A 24,910-nucleotide genomic window follows, 5' to 3' on the forward strand; every position below is an offset into this window, starting at 1 on the left:
ACTCTAAATTGTCATATTAAAAATATCATGAAACAGATATAAAAACCTAAAATTAGCATAAAAAACCACAGCAGATGCTTTCACTGCAGCTTTCAACAACAAACTCTACCACAAGGCACATGAGTGACCCATGTACCCCTGTTCCAACAAAGAACATGGGAAATGCGTGAAAAACATGCTAAACATTCGAGTTCCAGGGCAAAAGTTTCTTGAACTTTTCGCTTGATTCCTGAATCACTTGGATTCCAGAAACAATATTTTATTTAATACTTTTCACTCTTAAATAAAGATGATCAGACTCTACTTCTTTTTATTAACATAGGGTTTAAGCTACTAATTTTTCACCTTCAATACACAGTACATTTGGATCATCATTACCTAACAAGTAAAGACAAATATTCAAGAATCTTTACTATACTTTTCAACTTTTTTATGCTAAAACAAATCTTCATATGTTGGGGAAACTGAAGAAAATACTCTTGCATCTCATAATATTGATGATTGTTATTCACCACAATCTATTATCATTTGCTTTTTTCTGAATTTTATAATTCTTACCTATTTGTTATAAAAAGCTTAAAATAAAAATGTTAACATTCAGTAATAAAATATTAAGACAAACAAATTGAAAAGAATTTACCTTCTGTATAATTATTTCTGAACAGGTAAAAATGTGTATCAAATAACAATGAACATGATCTCTAGTCTTGAAGATATAAATATACATACTGCTTGAAAAGATTTCAATATGATCAGTAATGTGAAAGGGTTTGGTTTCATTGGTTACAGGGAAGCATGCGAGGACCATCTACCTGATGGAATGGAAACCTTACAAAAGGGTTTTCTAATGGAAACGGGCTCATATCCACATTACAGTTGGGGAAAACCACGAAAACGCCTATGCAGCCGCTCAGCGGATGAAAACGCCCATGCAGCCGCTCAGACGCCCATGCACCCGCTCACCGCCATGCATAGGGGTTTCAACCTGTGTCGGGGCCCCAGTGTTTAACAATTTTATCACTCGGACCATGGTCAGCATTTCATACACTCGTGGAATGTAACCTAAATCTGACAGTCAAAACATTATATTGCATGGGGAGCTGCTGTTTTATGATGACTTCTTTGTACCACGTCAAAAGGATAGAATGCAAGTTCCATTCAGCTCTGATTGGTCCCTTTCCGTTTATCAGATTGCAGAATACTGATCAAGAATAATTTGTATGTTATCTAATTCCAGTTATCAAGTGAAGACAACCACCTACCTTTGCAAATTCCGCACAAAGTTCTAGCTAAATGAACTATGGCGGCTTTACACATAACAAATGTATGCACCTCCCATTACTATGTTAGAGTACCCATTAAATTAAGTTGACCTATTGAGTACACCAGGAAGTTGGCACTTACCAGTTGATTAAAAAAACATACTATTAATTAGCCTTCAAAATGTATGTATATTTTGTTTTTAGTGGTCGCTAGGGAAATGGATAGACCCCTAAACATACAGTTAATGAATAACTGATCTTTGTTATTTCACAAATTGTTTCAATTAGTCTGAGTTAGGTCATACTTTATATATGAGTATAGAGTAGGTTTATATATGAGTATACTCATATATAAATCTAATTCCTATTATTCTAAACAATATAAAAAAATGTTAGTAATTATTTTAGATATTTAGCTTGAGTTCCTTAGACTATACAGAAATTTCTTTCAAATCTTGATACATACTTCTAGAACCTCTGAATGAGTTACATGAAAATTCAGCATTTCATGCAAGTTTTAATACCAGAAACAGCAATGATAAAATTCTGAATCCTTCTTTCTCATCAAAGATGACTAATTTAGGTTACACACTTTATCTCATAAATAATATTTCCATAAAGATTAATCTCATCATAGTGATTTTAAGGTTTTCAAGCTGTTTTATTCTTTAATCTTTATCAGAAAATTTAGATTAATGTTTTTCATTGCAGTTAAAATATCTTAGCCAATGTTCAATATTTTGCAAAAATTTAATATATTCAGTTGATTCTTCTGTCTCTAGCATAAAAACAGTAGTGAAATTTCATTTAATTTGCTTTGAAAATATACCTAAAACAAGTCAATAAAAAATCACATGTTCCAAATACATTAACTATCCAACTAAATTGACTCTTCTTTTCTGCTTGGAAATAGAACTAAAATTAATTGCTCTCAACTGTCAATACTTTTAAAACTAAAATTAATTGCTCTAAACTGCCAATACTTTTTGTGCAAGATTATACTTCAGGCATAAAATGTCAATTTTATTAAACTTATCAAAAGACCTGAGCAATTGGAAAGAACTTGACTAACCTCTACTAACATTTTTCAAATCATTTACGCTTCTATTTTCTAATAATTCGGATACAATTTAAACATCTGAAAATGTCTTATAATAAAATCATAGTCAGCATTTCAAAAAATTCAAAGATGTTCCATTTAAAATGTCTGTTCTAATGATGTTAGATCACATTCTAAATCAGCATGCTAACAATTAATGTGACAAACCTCAGATATACTAAAATCGTTTTTATAGAAGTGATTTTTTACCATAACGATGCACAATTTCCACAAAATATGAGCTAATTCTGAGACTGTTAAAATACTACTTTGAACTGCTCTTAAAATGTATTTGAGCCCACTAAATTATTTGCTTCAAATAGTGGCATTTAATTCTGACAATGATACGTTGATCTAAAAACTGAAATTCACAGATAATAATGAAAAAATAATAATAAAGATAATTAAAAAAATCACTTTTAATTGCTGATAATAAAGGCATGCAGTGCCCCTTTTTGTGGTCAGTGCAATTTTCAAGCAATAAAACTGCATTTCCTGTGCTTAGCAGCCACTTTATAGTCCAAGTTCAAACTACCTTCGAAAAATGTTTGACATATTCCTTCCTGTTTTATGAAATAAAACAGAAAACTTGCCTAATTTAAAAAACCCTATAACATTGATTTTACTGCTTCCTATAGCAAGCTTTCATTGATCACTGCCATTCACATATTACACAAAATAAAATAGTTTTCCATTGTTTAGCACATTTACCTCGATTACATTATTCATTTTGACAAAGATTTTCAAATGAAGCACTAATTAAAACAATTTTATTACCATTATAAATAAAATTAGAGTTTATATTTTCATAACAACATGTGTATTTAGCAAATATTCATCTATGGTAGCTATATCTTTTTCTCTTACTGTGTAACAAATATAATTTTGTAAATTATTTCAAAAGGAGTTTTAATACTTCTTGTAACAAATTTATAACAGGTTCCAAATTTTCATATTCTATACTGTCTTAAATCTTAACCATTGGATTAAACAATGTAAAAAGGGGAATTTTCAGCCTTAATTCCTTTAAATAAAAAAAGATATGAAGTATCCTTATGGTGAGGGAATAAATATGAATAGAATTTCTTTCTCGAATTAAATCCTTCTGAATTTAGAAACTCTCTCTAACACTATATTCAAATCTGCACATGACCTCAAAGTTAAATATTTATGATTTTGAGATACTCTATAATCAAACACTTTTTATATAATATGTGTGTAGTTAGTTAATAACACGACTTCAAACTAAGAATTAAAATACACATAAATAAAGTAATGTGACAGTGTAAAAAAAAAAAAAAAAAAACTGTTAAGTACTGTTTAACTTTTCTCTTTTTTGCCCTCTCACTATTTCTGAGGAAAAAGCTTATTGGAACTCATTTGGCATCAAGATAAATATATGTTTAGTATAGTATTGTGTATAAGACAAATATATGTTTAGTACAGTATAGTAGTAAGATAGCCAAAATGATTTTATTTCTCATTCAATAAGACTATGGGCAGAAAACAGAAATAAGAAAATCGTGCATGTGTTTGGGCTTAACACGTACACATAGAGCCACACTACCTGCCAGTTAAATTTTGAGAATATTTTTTTAAAAAATGCCATCTGAAAAATCACAGTTTTTATTTTTAACACCTCAAAGAATTTACAATTAAAGTGACAAAAAAGTTATAAAAAATGTTTTCAAAATTAAATAAAAAAATAAAAAGAAATTGCAGTTTGAGTATGCAGGTATCGGTTTAACATTTGATATAACTTTACACAAAGAAGTTACAAGTTAAATAATTAATAAAAGAGATTAAAGATGCAAAATATGAAATTTTATATTGAAAATGAATGTTTGAAATTGCAGGAAATAATTGCTGTGATATTTTTTCATCATAAATTACTGTTATATGGAGACTTGTACACTTAGTTAAAAATATATATATTCAAGATGTAACTGTACATTTATTTTACTGCATTACTTGCACATGAGGTCTGCAACAAATATTTCTCTTAAGTATCTACTATTCTGGTACTATGTGATATTCATAAAATGAAAACAATAAACATCTCAAAAAGGTTTCTTTCATGGTGTTTAAAAGAATGCCAACCAATGTTTTATAAAACAGATAATAACATTGAAGAATAAGTGTTATATTTTATGATAAAACTCATGGGACATTAACTCTTAGAAAACCGAAGACTTTGCTAGCCTGTATGCTTAAAATACCGAAGCTGCTGAAATGTCTTTTGAGATTCACAGCAGTTTCCTGCTCTCCCCATGCATTAACATGATTCAGAACGAGGTGGGAAATTTAAACGAGGAATGAAGATTTCAAATGACACCTTAGTACTTCCTAACAAATAAAGATAAGAAACCACAAATAAATCCTTTGAGGACAAGCGTCTGCAATAAACTGATACAATGGATTTGGGGAAACTTCACGTGCTACTGCATACCTTAAGGGTAGGAAGGAAAATAACATCACAATTGCGGCCGTTTCAGATGGTTGGGGTCATTTGAATGAAATGCTGTCTCGGGTGTTTTGGTTGAAAAGGTTAAATTCACTAAAACAGACATCATAATAAGTGTGCTCAACTCTATACTTGAAATAGCCTTTAGAAAACAATATGATTATTTGAATGGATGTTTCTCCTTTTTTAAAAAAATTTAGACAAGATGAAATTGAGCGTTTATTTTATTACAAAACAATGAAATAAATATGCTTTTAACTTGAACTGGTAGAGAAGAGAGCTAATAATCCTCCTGCAGCTCCAACTGAGACCACATAATTTCTGAAGAAACTGTTAAGTAATAATATTATTGATAAACATTTGACAAATTCAAGTAGGAATGCAAAATACTAATGGCTGAACATACAGTTTTTATAAATAAAGGAAACAAAAACTGAATTACTTTGCAAATGACAAAATTTTAAAATGTTCTTTATACAAAAAGAATTTTATCTGAAAATAAGCAGTGAAAAGTTTCTTGCAGTTGCTACCTTTCTCATAAGCTCAATATACATTGTTTGAAATGTATTTAAGGTAAAACTAATATGCATCATTTGAATAGTATTATATCCCATAACATTAAGGGTTATTCAAAATTCCATGAAATATTTTTTTTAATTCATATCAGTACTTATGTACTAACTATCGCAACCATCTTGGTGCAATTTGGTGAATTTTATGGATGAAAATTTAAAAGTTACTTAGCATGTGCAAGTTGGTGGTTTCGTGTCTTTTTAGAAAGATTCCTAAACTATCGATATTTATAGTATAGCAAGTTTGATAAATAATATCAACATAGGGGGAAGAAAACATACTTTAGCAATTTAAATTGCAAATTTGAATTATTAAATAAGGGTTATATTCTACATTAAAAAAAAAAAAACGCTTGCATTCTTCTTTGAACCTTTCTCTCCCTCCCCCCATTATTCTTCTCCTAAAGTATACAGAGATCTGTTTTCATTTAAAAAGAAATCAGAGAATTGTAGAAACTCAGCTTCGTGCAATCTTCGGTAATAGCACCTATCTAGAAAATGCATTTCCTCATTATTCCCTTTAGATAATTTTCAACAAAATTCTGTATTACTGCCTACATTTTAACATAGTTCCTTCCATTGCTGGCAAATTCCACAAGCTCATATTTTAAAACTAAAGGGGATACAACATAAAAGAATGCATACAAATATATCGGCATTGCTTGACTGAAACGATTGTTATGTGCATGGTTACCAGAGTTTGGCACTTTCTTAAAATTTGGCTACTTCTACTAAGATGGTTGCAAATAATACGCAAGTACCTTCATATCAAATTATACAATTTATACCAAATTTCATTACATTGAAATGGCAGGAAAATATGCAATAATCTGTTTTGTCTTGCACATGACGGTATACTACAATCAACCAAAGCCATCATCAGCATCAATGATACAGCTGTAAAGACAAGAAAATGTCACATGGGATTAAATCCTCAGATTGGAATGGTTAGCACATTAATATGTTATTTTTGTACAAATTTAGGCTTAGGTATTCTCACAAATGGTCATTCATTGAGATAATGAGCTGGACAAGCATCTTGTCACAAGAATTTTTTTTCACCATTTGAATCATTCTTTTAACTGTGGCCAACTTTTCAATATATCTAAGAGAGGAGCAGATGAGAGGCATCTTCCTAGAGAGGCACAGGTGTCTCTTGTTCAGGCAAAATTGAACAAATGTTTTATGAAGTATGACAGATAAGTATTTAATGAATTGACCTCTGTTTCAAAGTACTGGTTGCACACTTTATTCTTTATGAATTTTTAAAATTCTTCACTAAATAATGAACAGGTCTGTTATTTTAATTGCTATAAATTTGTTTCATCAAAGCTTAAGCAATTCTATTATAATTCATTTGTAAGGTTATTGTAATTGACAATAGGTTAATACCGATACATTTAAAACTGTATTAATTTTCATATATTAAACCATATGATTATATAACAGAGGACACTCTCTGCATCTGCCACTAGTATGAATTACTTACACTATAATAGTAGTTTTATAATGTAAATATCTGCATTGATGCTCTTTTGCCAACCACGTGTATATGTAAAGAAAACCACAATTAACATATGTAAATGAAAAAAAAAAAAAAAAGCAAAGTTTTAATTATTTTATAGTGCTTTAATAAAATATAAGCTGGTAAAGTGGCTTTTAATAAATTACAGCAACGCAATATATAGACTATCTGCCTTAGAAAAACTAAGATAAACTAATCTGCATTCACATTACACATAGAGAGAACCCTAAAAATACCATGCACCTAACCTCTTTGGCAAGGAATTGAATCCAGGGTGAATTATCTATGTTAAGATGTCTTCTTTGATTGGTCATAAATAGTTATGGCAAAGTAACAAAACACCGAAATTTTAAAATATAGCATCCACTTACTAAATAGTATACATTCATTTTAAAAGGTATAAAATATTTCATAATAAAAAAGAAAACATTATATATTACATAAACTATACGTGTTACAGACAAAAAAAGTACTTTCTGATTGTCCATTGACCCCTGAAACGTATTCATGAGGCAACAAACTGTGTCACCAAAACAGAAAACAAATGGCATTGCCAAAATATACTTATTGCATTTATATGACAACCATGTGCATGTGCACAGCAAATGGGTCAATTTCCATCTTCAAATTTGACGATCATTAAAGTTTGTTTTTGTTGCACCAAGTGAATTTTTTCTCCCCTTTGTAAGGAATCATAGTGGGATTGCATCCCCACCAGAAATATTACATTTTGCCTAGCAATAGCGAATGAAAAAATTTGCATTCCACAAAGTTGTACTCTGTACATAATCGAATTTAATGGATCAAAATTTGTGCATCGATGGCAAACTTGTGCAATACTTCAATTTTTTTAAGTAAAAATAGATCAGTGTCACATGGGAAAAAAAGTAGTGTGAGCAATGCCAAAAGAGATCCTCACATACACTGGGAGAATAACAATGTGTGCAGTGCCAAGTTGTGCTCGATACCGAATGTCTGTAAGTCTCTGATATTTTTTGCAGATAAAACAGATCACTCTACACATGCAGAGAATAGTGCAAAAGAGAAAAAGGTGGGGTAAATGGCTTACTATGAAAGTTTCGTGCATTTTTTACTTTGTTAATAGGTTATTGTTTTATGCAATTCTTAGTAAGCCACCATTTTTGAAAATGGCTGTTGTCTCTTGCATCTTGGCTTGATGAAAAATTAGATGCCATGGTTGGAAAATCAAAGTACCAACAAAACATTATATAAAAATAATAAAAATAAACACATTAAGTGTAAATATTCTAGAAAGGATACATGCTGGATGCAAATGAACGCAAGAAGTAAAATGACAGCAAAATTATCAACATCAAATATAGAGCATTATTGTAGAATATAGAAAAAGTTGTTGCTTCATAATCTGCAACCTCATTTTTTTTCCACAGGATTCTGAAATTATAAACATTTTCTTAAATTAAGAAAAATCAGAATTTTTACAATATATAATAAAAAAATAAGAATAATAAAATAAATTTCATTATCTAAATTCTTGCACACAGTTACTGAAAATATTTGCTGCAAATTCTTACAGTCAATGCAAAGATATTGCAAATATTAATGAATATCAAGTAAACTTACTCACAATAATATAATTATCATTAAAACACAGATAAACATGCATTAAATAACAACAAATGATTACAAAAGTGGTAGATTAAAATATTTTTTTCCTATACAATCTGTAACTATAATAGCAAATAAATCAATAGTGAATAAATCCAAGTTTCACCTAATGTTTAACTTCAAAACAAAAGTTCTGGGAAAAGTAATGAAAACTTAAAATTCTGGAAAAATATATGTCTATACATATACAGAAAACCTTTAATGAATTTTCACTTTTAATGAACATTTCACCTTTCATAGGAGATAATTTTTCCTTTATACATTCTCATATGTGTGTGTGATTATAAGTTTCCTTCTACATCTAAAAATGGCAAAGCGCTCACCAGCAAGATCATGTGACCACTTGGCAGATCAGAAGCTATATGGGAATGATTATGAAGTTTGAAAAACCAAAAGAACTGAACTTCTTTTATGATGTGATTTCACTTAATATGATGCTATTTTGTTTTTATAATGCTATGGACAGATCTTTTTTCTTCTTATTTCTTTTTATATGTTAACTCCATGTTAATTATGTTAACATATTTTCGTCATTACTAAATATAACTACCGTTGTCATCAATAGGATTGTTCCTATAGTTCATAAATACAACTAAATCCTACATATACAGTGGTGGCCAAAATTGTGGACACTTTTGAAAATTTTTATGCTTTTGAACTTTGTATGCTTATAGAAAACGTTACGTTTCACAAAATGCAAACTTGTATATATCATTTTAAAGAGAATTTATTACTGAATTCAATACAAAACACAAAATTCAATTATTTGCAATATAAAAAAAGTTAAACAATAATAGTTATTGATATACATTAGATAGTGATGATTGCAGTGAGTTATCAGTATTTAGTAGGGTACCCTTTTTTTTTATTACAGCTTCACATCGAAGTTTCACTGAGCTGACAAGAGTTTTAAGCTCTTCTTTCGTTATTACATGATGCCAGGAAAGAATTATAGCCTCAATTAGTTCCCTTTTATTTGATGGGCGCCTCATTCGGACAAGAGTTTTCAAACGGTGCCACAAATTTTTGATACGATTGACGTCAGGACCGTTTCCTGGCCATGACAATAATTTAATGCTCTTTGTATGAAACCACTCTTTCGATATTTTGGCCGTGTGGCAAGGAGCAGAATCCTGTTGAAAAATAAATGAAGCATTATTGGGAAAGAGATCTCTGATGGAAGGTAGAAGTTTTGGTTCTAGAATAGTGTCAATGTATTTTCTGGCATTCAGTGTCCCATCGATGACATGAAGGCGACCAATACCATCTGCTGACATGCATGACCAAATCATAACACTAACTGGGTTCTTCACAGTTGCTTGAATGCAGTCAGGATGTAGCTCTTCTTCTATTCTACGTCTTACATATTTTCACCCATCAGTACCGAATAACGATATCTTAGTTTCATCACTCCATATAACTTGTGACCACTGATCATCTGTCCAATTAACGTGTTCTTTTGCCCACTGTAGTCTTTTTTTTTTTCGTTGCTGAAAATTAAGATAAGGCTTTTTTCGTGGAATTCTACCTCTCAGTCCAACATCTGTTAATCTTCTCCTGATTGTTCTTGAACTGACAGAAACACCAGCATCATTCAGATCACTTCTGATGGCCGCTGATGACACTTTTCTATCTTGGAGACATAGTCTTTTTATTCTTCTGTCATCAATAGATTTGGTGCACCTTTTTCGGCCTTTTCCTTCTTTGTTTTTTATTGAATTTGTCTCCTATTGTAAACAAAACTTTCGGACTCCAGATGTAGTCACTGAACCACCCACCTCTCTTGCAATTTCAGCATAGGAAAGACCACTTTCTCGTAACACAATAATATTACATCTCTTTCTAGGTGTCCAATCTACTCTTTTATTTGATGTCATTGCTTCTTGACTAAATATTAAAAATTTTTACAAAAATTCCTACTTGTAATTGCAGTGTATAAGAAACAGGTTCTCCTTCTACAGAACAAAGCAAAATAATGAATTGTTTCAAGTGTAAGCATGATGTTGGCTTCTACTGGCAGTTACTAACATTTGATTGGTTCTCAGAACAAGAACAGTGATTGGCCAGGAAAGCTAGACATTACATTCCACTTCATAACTGTGTTTTTTATTTATATTAAAGTACGTATAACTTTTTTTTGTATTGCAAATAATTGAATTTTGTGTTTTGTATTGAATTCAGTAATAAATTCTCTTTAAAATGATATATACAAGTTTGCATTTTGCGAAACGTAACATTTTCTATAAGCATACAAAGTTCAAAAACATAAAAATTTCCAAAAGTGTCCACAATTTTGGCCACTACTGTATATATAATACATGCTCTTAATTATACAGCCATTCTAAAATCAAAATGTATGAGGGACAGCTAAATTAGTCTTTGAACAGTACAATCAAAAATAAAATAATAAGGCTACTGACATATTTAACAGCCTATAACTAATGCCCCTGCTTGTGGTATCATCAACATTACAATACGATAATGTCAGTAATCAGAGCCTAGATGACACACAGCCAAAAAAAGGAATTACCCAAATTTTATTGCTAAAGGTGAAAAATAAAATTGCAGAATATTCATCAAGATATAGGAGTCAATATTAAAGAAGGCTGTGTATTATTCTGGTTGACTTATATAACTGCATGCCTCAAAAAGGGAACCACTGAGGAGATGCTCATGAAAAATAATGATATACACTGATGACAGCCACCAACAGCTATGCAGCCAGGGAAAACTCCTCCCTCTTTTTAAACAAAATCCAGCCGATGTTGAATGTGTCAAGAAACTGAACATGGGAAACCATACAAAAAAATAAAGACATAGTATTTTCAATTCCATTTATGCACAGTACTGAGATTAGCAAAAATCTGACTTCTAACCCGAAATAAAGATTGGAACAAATTTCCACATATGGTGTGTCTGTATGCAAGGCCGGTGCCAGCACATGTGCAATCAGTGCAACTGCATGGAGTGGCCGAATTCAGGGGCAGCAACATTTTTAAAATTTAAAAAGGAACCAAGCAGCAGAATTTAGGAAGTGTGGCATTTGCAACAGGTGGCAAAAAGTATAATATACAGTCTTTTCTTCCACCTTCATAGCTATAATATTGATCACCGCTGAGAGGCACTCTGAATAACATCCTTGGTGATAACATGGGTAAATGCTAGATGGGCTCAGCTAATCCTCACAACTCCTTTAGAAACAAGCATCTAGCTATATGCAGGATATTCCGTTATCATTTAAAAAATGTAAAGATTACTTTTAATGCTTAAGTCAAACAAAACCATATATTATTGGTACATAATGTCAATAAAAGAGATTAAACCCCCAGGCTTGCAAAAATTATTCCAATTATGTAATTTTTTTAACTGTAATTAAAACGCAGCTCTCAGTAGTCCTTTCTTATTGCAGTCATTCAAGAAGGGAAAAGAGTATTAAATCAAGAATTGTTTCACTTATTCTTTATTACTGGACTTTTAAAGTTCATCAATAGGTGATAATTAAATTTCAGCAAATATAAAACAAAATTAGAGTGCACTTCCAAGAAAAAATATGGAAAATGTCAACATTAATCTGAATTTTTTAACCCTGAAATATTACAAGCTGAGAGAAAAAACGCACATTTCAAAACCACTGTAAATTTCAAGATACAATACATTAATCATTAAATTACATATCCAAAATTTTGCATTAATATATTGCTTATAAAAGATATTATTCATGGTTGTATAATGATAATATAACACCTTTACATTTTTCAAAAACTTGCACCATTCAAATAATTATACACACAGGCAGAAATCTTGCACTATCACTAAGTAAGTGTTAATTGCATGAAAGTTTACTAATCTGTGGTTAAATTTTAATAAAAACATCACTGATGGAATTTTTAATTTTGTCGATTGTTACCACAATGTGCTGAGCACCCAACCAAGAATGACACCCTATGTGCAAAAGATTTAATAAGATTCAATTAGATAAAATAATTTTATATATTTTAATGAAAAACATATACAGTCAAAAGTCATTAATTCGGACACCCATAATCCGGAATGATCTATAATCCGGACCTCAAAGCTACAAACTTTCTGCGCATGCGTCTCGTTGACACATGCGCGCAAGACCTTTACGGCTGCGGATATGTTTGTGCGCGTGCGCAAAATACGTTTACAAGTGCGCGTTTAATGTATAACGGACGGTTTCAGCTAAGCTAAAATTATCTAATTATCTATTTCAGCTAATGTTACAGATTGCATTGTTCCTTAATTTTTTAATTGGATCCGGCTTATTATTTTTTGCAAAGTGTTAGAGCAGTTTTATAAAAGTAAGCTTGAACTTTCAATTATGTCAAATAGAATTTCTGATATATATTTACTAATATGTAAAGGATTTACAAAGCGAAAGTATATTTCGAAGTTCATTAAACAAAAAGTGGAATTGCTGCAAAATTTGGATAAAGGCATATCCTTTGTTTATCTAAACTTTAACGTGGCAATGGGCGGGCGGGCGCACTATCAATTGGAAGTTGATCTGTCAGCACTATCCTTAACTTCAGGGCAGATGTTTTTATTTTATTTGGCTTATAATTCTTTACTAAATGTAGTATTTCATCTCGATGTACTCCGTCTTTGATATAATTTAAATCAAATTCCTTGTCATTATAATTCGCTTCCGATAGCAAAGAAAGTAACAGAGGTTATTGAAAACGAAAAAATTTCGATTGACAAATTAGTCGGTAGACACAGCAATTATAGGACTTGAACAGTGGAACTTTGTAACTGAACAAGAAATTATGTCTGTTTATAGAATTAAAGAGAATGTATTATCACATAAAAAACGAAGCAACTTAAACAACTTACATTGAAAGAAATGTTTTATAAAGTAAACAAACAAATATTAAGCTTTTTCTTTTTGTAAATTTTGATACCCTTTAGATCATAATTGTTCTTTATTTCATAAATTACGGTTTCATATTTTTAATTTTGTAATTTCTGCATGCCATCTTACCAGATTTAAACTCATGATCTATAATCTGGAAAAAATCGATAATCCGGAATCGCCGAAGTCCCGACAAGTCCGGATTAACGACTTTTGACTGTATTAGTTTTGAGAGGTAAAATTTTACAGAATATTATAATTTTGACACCAGTGAAATAAAATCCAAAGATATCCAAATGAAACTTATTCTCAATCTCAGTGCCAGCAGTGAAGGAAGTGAAAAAAAAAATTTTGACAAAAATTAGATAGCTCAGAAAACATTATTAACCAATGAAATAAAAAGCTTGCAAAAACTGGATAGAAATTACTATATGACGAGGGGGGGAAAATACAAGCAATCACGGCAGTAGAAAACTTTCATCTCAGGTATACATGGCAGCACTAAAAGAAATGGAGCAATTCTTTCACAATAAATAGATGGTTAAAAATACATTATTGCCTACTTCAATAAAAGTTCCTCAACACTGGAAAGAAATTATTGTAACCAGGAAAGAATTACTAACTACTCTAAAGGCAGTACAAAATTTCCATCATTATCTCAACAGTCAAATTCCTACAGCACATTAATTATGCCATATCTTGATGTCAACTTAATTTCAAAACTCCAAAAAGTACCCAAACTGATAGAGGAATACAACATAAAGATGGAAGATTTGACATTTTTCACAAAAATGCTAAAGCACATTCAAAAAATCCCTTCCTGTGAGAAAGAGCACAGCTTCAAGAATCTGACATAAGTATAATTAAAATCAGGTATAGCTAATAAGACATTTTTCATTTGTAGAAATACCATTTTCTTAAATTTAAAATAATATTTAATTGAAAACACATTTACATAATAACACTTTTTTTCTTTTTGTTAGGAATTGTTTTAAAAAATTTTAAATGATGTCAAATACAGTTTAAAGAATGGTATTTTCTGATTATCTGCACCCCCATGTACAGTTATTCATTAATGACTTTTGTGAACTGATGAAAAAACATTTCTTTTGCTATTTTACATCTCATAGATATTGTTCTGCTCCTAAATAATAATAACAATAAACATTTAATAAAAAACATGAAAATTTATAAGTGAACAAAATCTATATGGCCGAGTTTACTGTCATGAATACTCTTTGGTTAAATGTAAGATGTGTAAATGCACATATACATAAATACATGTGTGATACACATACACATCGGTTGACCGTTGTCACACAAAAACCCATTCAGTTACATATAAAGCTTGTAAATACCCATGTACTCAAATGCATGTGTGATATGCACATGCATGGGTTGGCTGCTGTTGCATATACGCTCAAATATATATGCAAAACATGGGAATTCAGATGAATTTTCACACCAGAGGTGCAGATAACCAGAAAGAACTTGAATAATTATTAACCAGTTATAATACTTTAAAAATATATATATATATATATATATATATATATATATATATATATATATATTTTTTTTTTTTTTTTTTTTTTTTTTATAAAATGATAAAAATTACTAATCTTACCGCTCATCCTTTTCCTTCTTTGACATTTTTTTATCATCTGCCAAAGTTCTCATAATGTCGCGTGATACAGCTTCTTCTCTTTTAACAGCAATTCTAGAAAGCATAATTTAAATTTACAAATATTTCATCATTAAACATTTAAGATAAGATTACAAAAATTCAAAAATTTAAGATTACAAACAGTACTTTTTAAATAATAATCCATTTAAAAGTTTGTAAACTTTCTTCACGTATAATTTATTTGAAAACTCATAGAATGCACCACTCATATTTTCATTTATATAATGAACCAAAATCTATTATGACTCCTAAAAATATTTCAAAAGATTTGCTTTTGCTTCAGCAAGATTCAATTTTTTATTCATGAACTTAAATCTAAAAAAAATTACATTACCTTCTTCCATTACACGACTCTAATAATACAGAGTTAAAAACTGATAAACTCAACAGTCCATTTCTCACACCTTATCTAAATGATATTCAGTACTATTCAGTTTTGAGGGCCGTAAAAAATCGCCAAACTATTGTTGATACCAGTGCTGCCAAAAATTATTGCGGCAACCCTAACGCAAGAAAGGAAGTATAATAGTAAATAACTACTTAAGATTGATGTTTTAATTTAGATGAAAAGCTAATTTCATATAATACTTTTTTATTATTATAATTTATGTAAAAAAGGCTAAACATGACTGAATGGAAGCATAAAGGCCCATCTACACGAAGCGATTTTCGCGGCCGACTTTCTCGTAGAGCAACAATTTTAAGGATGTGCGCATGCGCCAGAAATTGGTCATGTTCTCTGCCGCGATTTCAGAACTGGTGTTCACTGCTCACTAGTGTACGATAAAATCGGAGTCTCTAGCCAATAAGATTGCTTTGAGTGATCACGTGCTTTTCTCCTCATTTGGAATAATAAACATGGCTGCATTTCGTTGGAGTGAAACTCAAATTTTTCAACTAATAGATTTCTATAGAGAAAATGTTGTGTTGTGGGACACGAGTAATGTAAATTTTAAAGATAAAAAATTAAGGGACCTCTTATTTTGTAAGCTTTGTCTTCATTACTTAAGATATTCAAATATTTTCTATTCGGGGTGAAAATTATTTTAACTCCCCCAAGAAAAGTTCCAAAAACTATTAATGATGCCACATCATGAGTACTAAATGAAAATATTCAGAAACTACTTGAAACTGTGGTCACACTTATTGAAAAAATTCAGAAAACAAAATCTCCAGTTGAGAAATTACGGGCCGATTTAAAGCAGTGCAGAGACTCGTTGACTTCGGCGAAAATGGGAGTTAATCAGGTGACGAAGTACATAGCTTTTCCGACACCTCCTACACGAGCGATCACTCCCAGTAGTAAAGACCAGAGCAGGTTTCCTCCATACATCCAGATCATGGGTTCGATCCCCACCTTAATTTTGGACTTTCTGCGCCTGCAAGGACATTTTAATTTTGTTTCTCCATCACTAAATTCGAACTGCACGACTTAAAAGACACTTTTTATTTTTTCGCCTATGGGTGTGCTGTTTATTGAATTTTAAAGCCTTTCTTTTTATTTTTCGAATGGCCATTGGCACTTGTTTTAGATCTACTGGTGAAAACTTTGGTACTTGCATACCAGCTCAAAAGAAAGTCACAAACTCAGTTTTGTCTTAATTGATTTTTGCAAAAACAAATTACAGCCCAATTTATACAATATTGCTAAATTTTATTAGCTAATTAACTGATAGAGTTATATGATCATAATTTTCAGACTGTATTAGTTAAGCTGATATTAGTTTTTTAATGTTCAATAAATATACTACTTAAGACTATGATATTTTCTACCTTTATGATATTTCTTATTTTAAATTTTTCACTGAAATAACAATGTTGCTTTGTAATGTAGTAATCTTTAATCTTTATTACTACTTTTTACTTATACTGGTTTGATATTCATGACATTATTGTCTATTTATTCATTAATAAAGGTTTTGATTTAAAGCACAATAGTTACTTTTTTCTGAAACATGGTTATTTTATTATTTCAAGATTTAAGTGCACAAATAAGAGTGTCAGAAAATGAATTTAAAAATAAATTAAATAAACAAAATAAAAAAGGAGTAATCTATGTACTCAGTACACAAAGGAAATGCATATTTTTTCAAAATTTTACTGCAAACTAAATAGCAAAAAATCAAAATCATGCGGCATCATCCATAAATACTTTCTGAATTGTACCTGTCTTCAATACGCAACTCCCGAAGCAAGGTATTACGAAGGCACCATGAATTTCTCGTTGTTTGACCCAATTTCTGTTCCAAAGGCATTTTCTTTTTTTTTTTCCCTTCTGTAGCAGTAGCCAAGTTCAAAACTGTAGCTGTATCTATAGTAGCAATTTAAAGTACAGTCATCCATTATTTTGATTATTTGACAACACCGTAAACTTTGTTTACAAATTGTAGACAGTGTGACGCTGTAGAGCGCGGGACTTCCTTTCACAGTGATTGACTGAGTGAATTACTGTACTAACAAGAAAATCGTTCCGTGTGGACAGACGAGCTATCTTAGATATTGTCGGCCAGCTAAGTCGACCGAGAAAATCGCTACGTGTAGACGGGCCTTAAGAGTGAATAACTATTTCAGATCATTATTATAATTTATATAAAAATTGCTAAACATAACTGAATGAATGTCTGCATCGCTATTTCGCTACCGAGTTATTGCTTAAGAATAATTTCATCTTGCTGGTTGTTCAAACATAATTTTTGATAATGAATAATGCCTTTTCTTTGAAAAAATTCTCGGTAAAGTGCAGAATCGCCCACTTATTGGATTGCCAGTTTTTACAAGGGTAAAAACAATTGGACTTTTGTCAATTATCTTTTAGTTTTGAAGTGTAAATAGGTCGATGCGTACATAGATAAAGTCCAGGTGTGCGCAGTGCCATTTTTGTGCAATTCTTGGATTTGTTTTTAAAGTGAAAATAAGTCGATGTGTACATGGATACCGAGTATGTGCAATTAAAAATGCATCAAGCAATGGGTGATTCTGCACTTTACCCAAAATTCTATTGCAGACTTTTTGTCATGGGCAATTCCCAAATTGCTAAATCCACAGGATATCAAAAAAGGATTTAAAATCAAAAAAGGATTTAAAAATTAAACTAGTATTTCAATGGTGTCTTAAGAAATAGAACTATATAAACTTACGCAATCTGAAATCAGCCCGTATGCTAGATTTGGCACGCTGTTTAAATGGGCGCGTTTTCTAGATTTGGCGCTTTTGCGCATACACTTTTGCTGCAATTTTTTTACGATCCTCAAAACGGAATAGTACCTGATATTCTACTCATTCTTTGATTCCTTTTCTATCGAATCTTACTTTCTTTTTTGTGGCAATTTTTGCAAACGCATTTTGCTTAAAATGTACATAGGATAGCTTATTTTCTCTTCTCTACATAATTAGCAGTCCAAGATGTTAACTACAAGAATCTGCTGACATAAGCTCATTTGTTCTTGTGGTAGCACAAAGAATAAATCGACTAGGTTTCTTTGCAATATTTATCACCAAGAATTTAATATCCCTCTACATTTTATGGCATGCTTTCATGGAGAACTTTATACAGAAAACCAAGTTCTCATGTATTAGTGCAACCACTTTAGCACATATGGCAATATGTAATAAAAATTATGACTTATAATCGGAAATATATATATGTGTTACATACATACAATTTATTATACATATATTTTGCACTCAGTTCGATAGGTAAAAATATATTTACAAGTGCCCCTTGACGACAATTGGCAACTTTTAACAGTACATAGACATCGAGTTTGTGCAATTCTTTGACTTGTTATTTTGGCTGCTACACAAAGCCAAAATAACAAGTCAAAGAATTGCACAAACTCAGTGCCCATGTACACATCAACCTATTTTAATTTTTAAAAAAAAATCAGAAAATTGCACAAGCACACAATACACGACTTACTTCCTAACTGACATCCAACAAATACTTTCCCATCAGTCAAATTCACCGCAACCAATCATAATAGGTTTTCCATCACATTCAACGACTCGGGTTACCATAAATGAAACAACAACTTAGCGATAAATTAAAAACTTCACAATAATCCAAGGAGCACCCTTAATCATAAGCTAACTGTTCGATATTTACCTCAAAAATCACTACATAAACTTAATTACAAATGGGATTTTGTTGCTTTTCTTCTGATGAAAATTTTATTATGAGCACTCTAAGAATATATTTAAAGAAATCATTATCTTTAGCAATTTTTTAAGGTAGTTATTTGGACTGGATTCATAAATGTATGTATGCATGTGTGTGTGTATGCATGCATGTATGAATGTGTTTTTGTGTGTACATACATACGTACATATATACATACATACATTTATAAATGTGGTTTCTAACAGAAAAGTATATCAGTTTCTTCTACTTCTTTAGGACAACAAATATTCATTACATGACTATAAAGACATTGAAACTTTGAATACAAGAAGCATAAAAGACGATAACATTGCTTGTAAGACTAAATAATTATTATGTACATGGTTGCCAAAATTTGGCACATTCTGAAAATTTGGCGACTTCTTCTAAGGCAGTTTGCACCAATATGTAAGTACTGAAAATTAGTTCATATTATACAGACTCTTAGACAACTTCTACTAAGGCAATTGCATCAATGTGTAAGTACTGAAAATTAGCTCATATTATACCGACTCTTAAGCTATAGAGCTCAAAACATGAAAAATTAACCGCATTTTCACTAAAAATTTAGGTTGATCTTTACATTATGGGAACTTGGCGATTTTTTGGCGAAAATTTGGCAACCAACTCTCCTACAGCAACCCTCTATTTTTTTTTACTCGCTGCCATTTTGTCTTCATGAAGTAAAGACATGTTTCTTTTCTTTTTATCTCCTGAACACTTCTTCCAACAATCTACTAGCCGAATTACACTTATGCTAGAAATTTTATCAAACAAAACTGCTTAATCATGACAAATATTCACTGCAAAATTAGGAAAAACTGCACAATACCATTCTCCTTATGCATTTTTCAAAATAACACATACACATAAACCATGTACACGCCGACTTATTTTTACTTAAAAAAACATCCCAGAATTGCACAAAAATGGCATTGCGCACACTCTTCACTATATCCATGTACACTGCTTTTTTCTCATAAATTAGAAAAATTTCACGAAAATACATGACAATTTTCTCAATCTTTAAACCCGGTAAAAAGAACATATACGAAATTACCTGATCGCGAAAAAGTATTTACCCTTTACAAATACGAACATTTCCACATATAAAATAAATAAAATATCCAAAAAATTTTACCTCTAAATCATCTATTACATTATACACGTCACCAACGAATTCATACCGCAAGCATTACAAATACTTAGTACCAAATATTTAAATTATTTCCATGCACGTTTATTTCAACTTAAACGTATACCAAATTCCTACAAACATAAAATTCACAAAATAACTATCATTTCATTAAAATATAATTAAATTCAAAAACACTACTTAAAATATAAATGAGCACATACATTAAATTAATAAAAATTACCTTACAATCCTAATTACTTTAAACTAAATCATTGCTAATAACAATTTTCCCAATAATACCAAATTCCTTTCCACCTTACATTTAGAACAATGCATAAAAATAATATCCTCAAATAATTAAAAATACTAACTTACCTAATCTTCTTCAGAATCTTGATTACGTGGCGGATACACTTTTCTAATTCATTCAATAAAATTATTGAAAGATTTTTTCTGCGAATTTTTCCTCCATACTTCCTCCGCTAAATAAAAAGCAAACTTCTCTTTATCACAATGCCTAAATACCCATTTTGAATTCACTTTGGTTAGGGCCATGGGATCCAAAAATTAAACAACACTGTTTCACACAACACAGAATAAAGCTAAATACAAAATTTCCACATTTTCCCCCGATTTCCCCCCCCCTTTTCCGATTAAAGAACCGTAATTCGTCCATTAATATCCCATGACATATCCCATGATCTCTCATTTCCTTCACGCAAAATAATGCGTAATCAGAACTGAGTACTGCTCACATTATTACCAAAGTCCCAGGTAGTAACCTTTATCGCCTCCAAAATGTCGCCAAACTACCAGTTACCATATTGTAAAGATCAACCAAAATTTAACACAGATATTATGACTGCTAACAGGATATGCTGCCACAAAAGTATAAGGTCACACAAAAGGAGAAATGCCATTATTCTTTAGAATACATCACATTATACAAGGAAAGGGTAAAAAAAACAGCATTTAAGTTTCAAATAAATTTTTCAGTAACTAAATTATACATATTTATTCTTATTTTTAAGTTATTATTTCTCAGTTTTGATAAGAAGAGGATGACATCTGTCATTATTATTATACTTCAATACTTATTCTCCAAGAAATTTTTTGTCATAAAATATATTAGGTTACAAAAAAAAGAGCTGAATTTGATCAAGAAGTGCAACAGCTTCTTGAAGCTCTGTTCAAAGAATGCAACAGCTTATTTTAACACTAATAATAACCATCACTAGACTTACAAAGGATCTCCAAAGTTTTATGTGAAACTAAGTATATGCATCATAGATTACTCCTACTGGTTTAAAATTCATCAGCCAAGGAAACTGCAAAGGCAGATATCATTTTCCAAATCTATAATTTATGAGTGTAGTACATATAGATTTATATATAATATTTCTTTATAATTAGCATCCCCTATTTCAACTTGGCCCTTTTTGTATTCATCACTATTTTCATCATTTTCATTGATAAAACCATCAAATTTTTGCATGTCTATGAAGAAAACTACTGTAGACTTATTCAGGAATACTTTTGGTTCTTAACTAAACCCAAATATTCTTAATTAAAGCTTAACTATAAGTTGTTTAAAAATGTCCGCTTTATCAAATTTACTACCTAACTTTGTTTTAATGCTCTGTTAGACTAGCCCCCTTTTTTTTATCTGCTCATGAAGAAGTGTAATTACATTAGTCATTGATTAAGTATCTCATTAAGTAGATTTGTTTAATTACTTACTTTACTTTTTATTCCCATGATATTCCATACATTCGGATGATAAAAGATGTTTCAACATCATGCTTACCAGTTACTGGTGCTAAATCCCACCATTTACCGACAGATTTTTAGCGAGGGGTCAAAATTAGTCGACAGTAAAATACGGTTGATCTTTACAATATGGTAACTGGTAGTTTGGCGACATTTTGGAGCCGATAAAGGTATATAATGAAAAAGTATATACCCTTTCCAAATATGAACATTTCCACGTATAAAATAAATAAAATATCCAAAAACTTTTACCTCTAAATTATCTATTATATTATAAACGTCACCAACGAATTCATACCGCAAACATTACAAATACTTAGCGTCAAATATTTAAATTATTTCCATGCACGTTTACTTCAACTAAAACATATACCAAATTCCTACAAACATAAAATTCACAAAATAACTATCATTTAATTAAAATATAATTAAATTCAAAAACACTACTTAAAATATAAATAAGCACACACATTAAATTAATAAAAATTAGCTTACAATCCTAATTACTTTAAACTAAATCATTGCTAATAACAATTTTCCCAATAATACCAAATTACTTTACTTCCACCTTACATTTAAAAAAATGCATAAAAATAATATCCTCAAATAATTAAAAATACTAACTTACCTAATCTTCTTCAGAATCTTGATTACGTGTCCGATAAACTTTTCTTATTTCCTCCACTAAATAAAAAGCAAGCGTATGTGCGCCTGTTTCAGGATCTTTAAAATCATACTTATAGTTCACAGCAAGGTACCAGGTAAAATAAATAACTTAATAAAACATCTTTACTTCTATCTCGCACAACCTTAAAGAAACACTTATTACTACCCCTTTCAATCCCACTAAATACCCATTTCGAATTCACTTTAGTTAGAGCCATGGGATCCAAAAATTAACGAACACTGTTTCACACAACACAAAATAAAGACAAATACAAAATTTCCAGATTTTTTCCCGATTTCCCCCCTTTTACAATTAAAGAACCGTAATTCGTCCATTAATATCACATGACATATCCCATGATCTCTCATTTCCCTCACACAAAATAATGTGTAATCGGAACTGAGTACTGCTCACATTAGTCCCAGGTAGTAACCTTTATCGCCTCCAAAATGTTGCCAAACTACCAGTTACCATATTCTAAAGATCAGCCAAAATAACATTCATATACATCAAAAGTTTAAAATGGCCATCATGTAAGATTCTGGCATCATTTGAAATTTCTGTATTACAGATTTTATTATTAAATTTATGATTTATAATTAAATTTTATGATTATGCAATTTTTTGTGACTAAGTGTGGTGGCCACTTTAATAACAAAATAAACCATTATGCAGATATTAAAATTTACACTTACTTATGTTTCAAAACAAACTTCACATTTTTATATGCGAAGGCAACTAACCAAGTGCTAATGAGTGTCACCACAGCAAACAGAAATGCTGATTGATAAGGATCCATTTGATGAATTCTCCAAAACAGCCCTAAAATATGTCAAGCTAATTAAAAACTAAAAAAATAATAAGCAACCAAAAAAAGAGACTAGAAAATTAATAATTTATATGAATGATATAAACAGAGTATAAATTAAGTACTTTCTGATTATCTGCCCCCTACTCTAAAAAGTCATCAACTCACTACAGAGTGAATTGGTGAAAAACATTTGTGTGGCTATTTTTACAGGTCATATGTATTGTTTAGATAAAGCATTTCATAAGAAACAATACATTTACAAGGATTTTATGATAAACCTGTTAATCCATGCCTATTTAAATGTATGCAAGCATGTATAAGTTGGCTATTGTATATAAGTTGCATTGAAAACATGGCAATACTACTAAATATTGAAATGCCTGAAAGTGAAGCACAAATAGTAAAAAAATATCTGTTTGTTTTAAGAATGTGATGGTAAAAAAGAATTTAAATGTGTGTAATAAACAGGGTGATTCAAAAATATATAACAAAAATGTTTAGATAGGTAAAGGAGACAAAATAAGCAGATTTACTACTGCAAAATACACAATCAAATAGAACATTGAAGTAGTACAGAATGCTGTGGAGTGGTGTGTAAAAGCAGTCTGCTGACACAAATCATAATTTCCCATGCAGATTTCAAGTAGTATTTATTCCTATACAGAGTTCCTTAATATCTATAGGGATCTAGCATTTTATCGATGGGGCTGTGGACAGAAATACAGCAGCTACTCAATTTAGGTACAGATAACGGACAATATTTTCATGCACTAGTTCAGCAGTCCTCTCTATTTAATTCCAAAGGTAAAATAACAAGAATTTATATTGCCCTATAGATACAACAAAAATTTAACTTTAACATATTAGTTAACTCCTGTGTAGAATAAATCTGATGCTATTTTTAACGATGTTTCAATTTATTTCTATTAACAACTAAGTTCTAACTTTCCACACATTTTTAATGATACGCATACACTAAAATAATACTTACATAGCGGTATAGCCGAAACAATAAATGCGTTTCCATAAAATAAAGCAGATGATTTTGTAGATACATTTCTACTAAAATCTTGCAAAAGGAGTTCTTCCTCCTTAGTCAACTTTTTACCAGATGGCATTATAATTTTTACTTTTAATAAATATACTTCAAATGAACGATACCGAAAAACTTAACTTTTTACACGACAGCAAGAGTTTCTGTTGCCAAACCTTCTGTACTAATTTCTGGGATGT

The 24,910-nt window shown here is 30.6% G+C and overlaps 1 protein-coding gene across 1 annotated transcript; it reads right to left on the minus strand.

Moving 5' to 3' along the window:
- Window positions 1–5,031: 5,031 nt before the first annotated feature.
- On the minus strand, window positions 5,032–24,881 carry LOC118184441 (translocon-associated protein subunit gamma). The gene is made up of 5 exons (XM_035354110.2): window positions 24,669–24,881; window positions 23,562–23,688; window positions 15,073–15,165; window positions 8,204–8,335; window positions 5,032–5,146 (listed from the first exon to the last, which is right to left on the minus strand). Exons 1-5 carry the CDS (start codon window positions 24,793–24,795, stop codon window positions 5,080–5,082), a joined length of 546 nt encoding a protein of 181 aa, XP_035210001.1. The 5' UTR covers window positions 24,796–24,881; the 3' UTR covers window positions 5,032–5,079.
- Window positions 24,882–24,910: the final 29 nt, after the last annotated feature.

Source organism: Stegodyphus dumicola, chromosome 8, assembly GCF_044657685.1.
Source record: "Stegodyphus dumicola isolate Sdum_Otavi_A_Nest chromosome 8, ASM4465768v1".
NCBI classification, from domain to species: Eukaryota; Metazoa; Arthropoda; class Arachnida; order Araneae; family Eresidae; genus Stegodyphus; species Stegodyphus dumicola.